This window comes from Corylus avellana, chromosome ca2 (genome assembly GCF_901000735.1).
Source record: "Corylus avellana chromosome ca2, CavTom2PMs-1.0".
NCBI lineage: Eukaryota > Viridiplantae > Streptophyta > Magnoliopsida > Fagales > Betulaceae > Corylus > Corylus avellana.
Genome location: NC_081542.1, coordinates 1,407,031 through 1,416,066, shown reverse-complemented (window position 1 = coordinate 1,416,066; position 9,036 = coordinate 1,407,031). Strand labels below are relative to the sequence as shown.

The following is a 9,036-nucleotide window of genomic DNA, read 5'->3' as shown; positions in this document are numbered from 1 at the left end:
TGGTTGCTTTGCTTTTGGAAATCCTTTAGAATGGCTCTCAGGTTTTGGCTGAAGTCTTAAATTACGAAAGTAACCTCAATTTTTATGTTTCAAAGTCACCGAAATACCCTCGTGGAGAATTAGAACTCTCCTATAACTCTGATTGGACCGCCGTTAGGGTTAATGCGTTGCTTTCCTTTACGGGCACAACTTACCTATTTTTGTTAAGCTTGCACGTGTGTATTTGTCGTATATTATTTATAAATATTATATAAAGAAGTATTACACTGACGGTAAATACTTAAATGGGATGATAATTCCTATAATTAGTCGATTAAATTGCACTTAATTTGGGTCGAGCGTTCTAGAATCTAGAATGATTCTTATAGCCCTTTATTGGGAACTAAACGAATTGCAAGCAATTCCAACACCGAAAATCTCGATCCAACTTGAATAAATATTAATTTTGTTTGTTAATTTGTTTTGAAGTATTTGTTGTTTTTTATTTGGAAAAAAAATGTTATGATATGACTTAAAAATGGAAATTATTTTTGTCTACTTTGTTAGTGTTTTGTGTTTCGGTTGTTTTATTTTGATAAGAAAAAACAAAAATATTAACAAATGAAAATTTTTTTTATTAATAGTACACACTTTTAAAAAAAAAAAATTAAAATTAAATGATATTGTATACACTATTAAATACAATAAAATAAAATATAAACAATTAAACTACTTGTACGTATTATTCTTTTAACTAACATCTTGATTGAGATCCCTTAAAATTCATTTTGAATTTGAGATTCTTAAATTCATAAATTTCAGTCGTTTATCTCATCTAAACGTATAAAATAAATCATATTTCATAATTTAATGAGGAAGTTATCTTACCTTAATAAATTTCTGTCACTTAATAGTTTGTCATTCAATTTTGAAACATAGCTTATTTAAGTTATTTTAAACACTTAGATGAAATTGACGACTAAGATTTATGAATTTGAAAATTTTAAATTTAACGAGAATTCAACAATTTTTTTTTTACGAAAAATAATATAAAATGTAAAATTTCTTTTTACATTCGGATTTGACTATGTAGCATTAATGAATGTATTTGTGGAAATATAGCATATAAAACCTTGCAACTAAATGAATACAATGTTGTGATTTAAAAGATATTACCATGACAGAGAACCTTAATATGAAAAATTCTTTTTCATCGATGTTCTTTCATCCTACTGATAAAGTATGAATTCAATTTGCTGTTTTGACATCAGTATATCTCACTTTTTTTTATGGAATCTTTCCCATCTTTGTTGGGTGCATGAATAACAATTAAACTCCCAACGTACACCCACCATCTCGCAAGTGTTTGTTATGATGTTTAACATTTGTTTGCAGATATAGTGGGAATGATTCTCTTTTTCTTTTTCTTTTTTGAAAAAATTACATTTATGTTTAGGCTCTAACAATTATTTTATTTGTATGTAATGTCCTTTTAGTATTTTAATTTTTGTAATCTCCTCAATCTATTATTAGTGTTAGAATATTTCCGTTCCGCACCTAAAATTATACAAACATTATTTTTAGCTTCTTTTTTTTTTTTCTTGGAGGTTTTTTTTTTTTTTGTTATTTTTGTCATCTTCTATTTTTTTGCTTATATATATAAATCAGTTATCGGATCGAGTACAAACTGGACTGGCCAGCAACTGTGGTCCCGGTTCCTGGTTCCGGTTTTTCAAAACCAAGAACCGAGTACCCCGATTCCGGCCCCCAGTTTTGGCCAAAAACTAAAAAACCGGACCAGGTTAATACCCATATATATATATATGACACCCCTATATATATATATTGTGCTAGGTTTTATTTTTTTGGTCAGTTTGGAACGCGGAGGGGGACATTATAATCCCAATGGTAAATTGGAAAGGCATTAAAAAATAATAATAATAAATTAAGCATTTAGATGACATTGCAAATATGATGATAATTAGATGGGGTAAATGTAGTTTTTCCCATTTCTTTTATTTTCCATTGGAACAAATCAAATGTAGTCCTTAAATTTTCACATGATTTAAATTTAGTCCTTAAGTTTATAATTTTGACAATTAGGTTATTAGGTTTTCATATGGTTTCAAATAAATCCATCTATAAACTTTAATTAATTAGTGATATGTCAGGACTCATGTTGGCATACAGTTAACAAATTACATGTTAAACAAAAACCACGCGGCATTAATTAATTGGTGTGAAGGGACAAATCATTTATTAATTAAATGGTAAATTGACCGATCGATCTATTTAAAATCATATGAAAACTTAATTATCAAGATTAAAAATCTATAAATTAAATTGAAATTACATGAGAAACTAAAGACTAAATTTGATTTGTCCTAAAATAAAAGAATTGTTAAGTAAGATGCTTGATAATATATTAATATCTATTTTCTCATTTATTAATACATTACATTTCCCTATATAAATTAGTTGACATGATATCTCTAAGTTGCCGGTGGGATCTTATTTTGAAATTATAGCACACCAAAAAACTCATCTACCACCCACCCATTAACCGACAGTTCTATGGTCGTTTAAAGGTCTAATTATTTAATGTAATAGTGGCATTTTCCTTAATTATTCCTCCCATCAACTAATAGAATTTGATTTTAATTAAAATTCCACTAATGTACGTTGTCCCTATTGAAATGAACTATAAAACATTTTTGATGTATCTTTAATTAAATCTCACTTAAATCACATGAGGTATATGAGTCACACTTTAAACATTCTAAGATATATAGGTTATGTTTGTTAATGTTTTTCAGGGTTTTTTTTTTTTTTTTTTGAAAAACTGTTAATTATGGTGTATTATAAATGTAAAAAATATTTTTATGTTTTTAACTTTTTAGAATTTTAGAATTTTAGAATTTTTTGGATTATTTGTTAATATTTTTATCGTGAGAAGAGAAAATAAAAGACATAAAACAAAAAATTTAATAAGCAATTTAAGCCTATATGTTTGAGAATGATTTTCTTTTGACTATTGTCGAATTAGTATATTATTTTTTGTTTTTTATTGGATCTATATTTTTATTTAACATGATATAGTACTCCCAACATGTTTTGACATGTCCACACAAGAGAGAGGAGGGGAATTCGAACTAGTGACATCCGCTTCATTAGACGTGGTCCCAGTCGATTGAGCCACCTCTTGGCATGGAAACAATTAATTAGGAGTGTTACTTAGAGCCTGTTCAGGATTGCGTTTGAGAGACGTAAAAGTGCTTTTAACACTCAAAAAGCCCGTTTGAAGAAAAAAGTACTAGTTTGGTAAGAAAATTAAAAGCGCTTTTAAGGGTCCAAAAAACCTAAAAATGACAAAAACGCACTTTTGGCAAAAGCTTAAAAATGAAGCTTTTGCTCAAAAGCTCTTTTTAACTTAAAAGCTCTATTTTTCAAACGCAATCTCAAAGACAACTTATACAACAGTACTATATATGACAAATTTCTTATAATAATTTATAAGATAAAGTTTTTATTTTAAATTATGTTGGTTTCTTCAACCCAATTTATTAAACTCACATCTACCGTTAAAAGTAAAAATGAAAATGAAAATAATGAAAGTAATTATTCTTGGCATAAAAGAGGAGGAAACGCAGTCAATAGTCCGGTTTGATTGGACAGCACAGACAATCTTTGCCAAGAAGGGAGATGATAATTGGACCATGTCACATGGTTACGCAGTATGATGGTCCTACTTGGCTACTTCCGTCTTTGGATATCATTTTATAATTTTATCTCCACAATATTTTATTTAGTTTCAATAAAGCTCCACTTCTTATCCTTATAAATTCTCAATAAAGCTCCACTTCTTAACCTTGCAGAATATAGAAAAGGGAGAGAGTGTTTGGCAGAGAGGAAAGAGAGAGAGAGAGAGAGAGAAAATATGCAAGAAAGTGAGTGAATCAGGGCATGCATGCAAATTATGCAAGTCCTGCAGCAGCATGGGAAGGACTACGTATAGCTGCCACCAGCTCCTTTATTGAATATGGGTGAGCTCAGGCGTACGTTGGTCCTCCATCTACGGAGCTCTGCTCGCAGAATTCATTGCTTCTTTATGTCACGGCCGCCACAGTCATTGATCACAAGAAGCAAACTTGTCCATCCACAAGGAAAATTTTAAACTGAGTTAGAGGAAATTTATGATTTTTTAAAATTTAATTTATTAAATTAACATATGTCATTAAAACATATAAAAATTATATATTCTACGAATATGTCAATTTATATTTAATACACTAGGTTAACCCAATTTAGCCTAATCCTGAAGGGAGTGATATTGGGTTGCGGATGGTGTTGTAAAGTTATTCCTCCACTATCGTTGGCTGGCTTTTCTTCTAGCTTCCTGTATATTCTGAAAGGCAAATGGTTTGTAAGCTGTCATCATATTTGACTTGTACACTAAAAAATCAATCAGTTTCATGATAAAGAAACAGAATATTGGGAATCCCATGTAGAAAAGCGAAAAAGAGAGAGAACGATGGACAACCAAACTACAAATTGAGAACCCTACAAGGCTACAACTGACTAACTGAGTACGGATCCACAATTTCCTATGGGGAGTGGCCAAAGCGTCAATGGAAGGCTAAATCTAATTTTGACAGGGTCACAGGAGCTCACCCAAAATTTTAGGCCTATATATAATGAGTAAGGCTAGAAACTACACTCATAACCCATGTCAACGTTATTATGGCAATGCCTATCAATTTTCAACGCCTATCAGTTTTTTATCAACTTTGGAGCCGGACTTTGACATGACAATGCCTATCAATTTTTTTATCAACTTTGAAGCCGGACTGTATTCCCCCCCTCCCCCTTAGTTGTGTGACCTTTGGTCTCTGGTTTTAAGAGAAAAATGTGATTTCAAACATTTCTTATAGCATATATATTCAAATCAGGAGAGGAAGGCCATTGGCCTCCTCGCCCCTTTTCCGTCCCTGCTGACAAGAATGGAACTAACCTCATGACAAGTTTATCATATGAGGAAGATAGACATCATAAACCTAGCTCAGAAAGTTGATAATCAAGATAAGCACATGAATTGAGCCGACAGGTCGATTATGGTAGCACCTTGGCTAACAAGCGAAATAAATAAATAGGTAGGTCAAATCCAGCGTCATTTTTCAAAACTTGACTAAGTTCATTTGGAAAAAAACACACCTTCCCACAAATTTGCCAAGAAATCATAATTCCCGTGAGATCCCTACAATTGGCTTGGCTGCCCGAATTGTGTTCAATTCAGACATCCCAGAGAGAGAGGGCTGCCAAACAAGTCCAACAATTATTACAAAAAACAAAAAAAAAAAATTATCCGAAGAAGATTGGCAATTGTAACACACTGTTCAGAAATTGCAAGGGATCAAAACAATCCATTTTACAAAGGCAAAAGTATGACAGGGCAGGGAATGAACTCAGCCAGCAGGTTTGCATCTACATGCTTCGAATGAATTGCTTCCATGCTTATAACTACTAAATCCAAATTCAGATCATCAGCAACCTCACCAATGATGGCTGTTGGCTTATTACCTTCCCCCAGTCGCTCTAGCAACTTAAATTCCTGGAACCCACCTATCAATTTTAAAGAAAGTGTTAAAGAATAATCAGCCAGTCTGGAGGATGCAGTGGAAAAATAATTGAATAATCAATTGAGTAATCCGGAAACATACTCTTATCAGTGAATAAAGTAAAATGAAGAACTACATTATCGAGTTGACTTCTAAAAGTCTAAGTTGGCTGATAACTGATCAGCAAACAGCCCCATTCTAAAACCGATACCAAATGAGACCAAGATGATGTTGCCTAGAGCCCCATTCTTGCTTTTCAGTAATTTGATCGCTCATCTTGCAATTCACTGAATCCATTTTTTAGCTATGACAGAGTGCCTAATGGTTTCTTCAATGCAGTTATTATGTATTATGCACGTTTTGATTTGGTTAACACCACCTCTATACATGCAATTGAGCAATCATAATAGATTGACCATTACATAAAGAAATTCCAGTCACAAAATCCTTGGACACAACTTTGTATGCATGTTTTTGAGTGTGTTCACTTTGTAAAATATATATATATATATACACACACGAAAGAGGCCCATACACCTCATGTGCTCCTCCTTTAATAATATTGCAAAACCAAAATAACCATCCCAAATTGAAATAAAATGGTCAGAACAAAAACAAACCCTCAGAGAGATGCCAGCGGATGCTAGTGAGTTGGGCCTCATGCTCCGGCAATGATTCTTTCTGCTTTCCATCAATAACTGCAAAGAACATAAAGTTCTATATTCCTTGTAATCTCGCATTAAAAAGAGTCTGTGGAAAAGAGAAAAAAGATGCCTCTATAGCTTAGTTTGACACCTAAAATGTGAAAAATAGTACAAATAAATGTCAACTGAACATACCAACAACTGTGATGTCAGCCCCATACTTCTTAGCCAAAGCAGCAGTAGTTGCTACAGCCTATGAACAGATTTGAACAGAGAGTGAGCCAAGGGGAAAGAAAACCATAGATTTTGGTTGAAGACATTGTGTCTTGACAATAACCATAATTCTGTGTTTCCACTTTTTTTTTTAATGATTGGTAAGTTGCACATGCATCTGGTGAGATTTGAAACCACAACCTCACCCTCTCGCCTTGCTACAAGGGAGAAAGTACCATTTGAGCTAAAGCTCATTGGTACACAATTCCATGTTTCCACTATCAACAATGTGTGGGACTTTTCTCTAAAATTCCCATTCCGAGTAGAATTAGATAGAATTTTTGTCCTTGCCAACATAGGTCCAATACCCATAGCCATAAAAGGGTCAAGAGAAAAGCAGTTCTGATTTCATTTACCAGAACCACCTTGGTCACCAGTACAATATCCCATATACAGAAAAATTCATACCATGAGGATGTGCATATGTGGGTCTAACATTCAAAAAAATTGGAAAAAAAAAAAAAAATACGAGGAGGATATGTTGAGAACGCAGACTCTTAACTTGTACATCAAAAGCTTGTGTAAACATAGAGTATCATAGAACGAAGCAAATAGAACCAGGAAATACTCCCTAAATCCCCAAGAAATAAAATGTTATCATTAGAAAAGTACCCACAAGTCACATAGCTCTAGTATCACAAAAGATTATGTCAAATTCAGGTTCCTCAGAGAAAGGTCACCTGTATTGTTCCCTCAGATAGATAAGGATTCCTATCTGTGATTGGAAGAAGCAGATGCTTGAAATTAAAGGCATCTTCGGCTATACTGACTTCAGACTCTTTCTGCTTAGCCTTAGCTGATAACAGTTTACACAATAAACATTAAGCCACCAGCAATTGATGAGATGAAACTCACTGAAATTGCCAAAATCACCAGCAGGAGTACACAAATGACCAAAATCATGCCAACAAAATATAAAAAATCAACAAGAATACGCGAAATTCTAACAATAGAAAGGTTGAAAAGATATAATGACTGCAAATTAATTAATGTTCATTTAATGGCTGTTCGTGCTTGTGGATGCTAGAAAAAGCTTCAAACTTTAGAGAAAGTCTTCGATGATTTTATTAGCGATTACTATATCCGGTTTCACTTGATTTAGACAAAATCTTCAATCATAATATATGTTTCTGGAAAGTCCAATCAATGCGAACCGGTCCGATGTGTACATGTAAAGCAACAATCAGTTCCAGGCCTCGGAAATTAGATACTTCAATGACAACTTCTACTAATTATGCGATCCCATTAAAATTTTTCGGTGCAAAATGCTCGCAATCATGTACGTAAACTAAGCTTTTAAATTTTTATACAAATTAATTACATCTTGATTCAATTACCGAACACTCCATTAGTCGAATATAGATTACTGATATTTAAACTGCTCGTTTCACAGAATTGAAGCTATGATAACCCTAAACCTAATAACTCGTTGATCTACGACATTTTCCATTATATGTAAAAAGCTTGCAGAGAAATGAGCAATTGAGGACTGTAAGCAGCACAAAATCTCATGGAAAATGAACAAAAATACAGCGATCGAAGTAAAATTACCTTTGTGTCCGATTCTACGGAACCTGGAGCAGATAGAGGGCTTACGAGCGTTGGACCGGAGCGAAGAAGAAGCAAAGGCTAAAGAGAACAGAGACGGAGAAGAGGAAGATGACGTCGGCAGAGAGGTCTTGAGGAGCTTTGAGGGCTCAACTGGAACGGCGAGCAAATAGTGAGCGAACGCCATTGGGCTAGTCGGCTAGAGCTTCAAGTTCTCTCTATGAGTGAGGCGGACAGAACAGGGTTGAGGTTGGTTCGAGAAAAAAGCGCAGGAGAATCGAAAAGGGGAACAGAACGGATAATGATTGCATGGGTGCGACGTGTGATGGATGGGTGCCACCTCTATTTCTGGCGCGTTGGATCGGCATCTTCTACATCCACGTTGATGATTTTATCAAGTAATTATTATTATCATATAGATTTATTTAATTAAATAGATAAAATCTTATACTTATAATATATTAATTTTGTATTGAATTTATATCAACTTCGTTGTATCAAAAAAATGGCGGATCACGTAATTTTACTCAATTTTTTTTTTTTTTTTTTCAACTTCTCTTTTAAACGGGACAATTTCCGTAATTTTTCTTTTTAAAAATACGCAATTAACTTGCAAATTCGGAGGCAAACACGTGTTTGCATTCATTTGGATGGCATTTGGTTGAATCATTTGGAAAAAAAGTGTATACATTGGGCTCGTGGTTTTAATGTGTCAACAAGGCCCATCCTATAAGTATGGACTTGGAGGCCCATTAAGGTCATGAGCCCACAACTTTCATGCACCATGAGGACGTTGTCCCCTAATCCACACAAGGGTCCAATTGTTTTAACAACTAATAAAGTTTCCTTTAAATTAGGGTGAAGAATCTAAAGTGATTCAACAAATTAAAGTAATAAAAAAAAAAAAAGAGAGAAAAATCAGTGACAACAATTAATTAATGAAATTGCTAATTAAATGAACACTGGTGCTCCTTTGG

General features: G+C 33.4%; 1 protein-coding gene across 1 annotated transcript; it reads right to left on the bottom strand.

Annotated features, from left to right (window-relative positions):
• Positions 1–5,173: 5,173 nt before the first annotated feature.
• Positions 5,174–8,367, bottom strand: LOC132170667 (uncharacterized). Its single transcript, XM_059581732.1, has 5 exons — positions 8,063–8,367; positions 7,192–7,307; positions 6,434–6,491; positions 6,215–6,292; positions 5,174–5,598 (listed from the first exon to the last, which is right to left on the bottom strand). The coding sequence occupies exons 1-5, from the start codon at positions 8,244–8,246 to the stop codon at positions 5,405–5,407; spliced, it is 630 nt and encodes a 209-aa protein (XP_059437715.1). The 5' UTR covers positions 8,247–8,367; the 3' UTR covers positions 5,174–5,404.
• Between the last annotated feature and the right edge of the window lie 669 nt (positions 8,368–9,036).

What these genes read in the sequence shown, in the direction of transcription:
- LOC132170667 (XM_059581732.1), bottom strand. Translation starts at nt 8,246, where the DNA reads ATGGCGTTCGCTCACTATTTGCTCGCCGTTCCAGTTGAGCCCTCAAAG. An exon ending in TATCTGAGGGAACAATACAG is followed by an intron (nt 6,492 to 7,191) that starts GTGACCTTTCTC and finishes ATCTGTTCATAG; the next exon opens with GCTGTAGCAACTACTGCTGC. An exon ending in GGCTGACATCACAGTTGTTG is followed by an intron (nt 6,293 to 6,433) that starts GTATGTTCAGTT and finishes TGTTCTTTGCAG; the next exon opens with TTATTGATGGAAAGCAGAAA.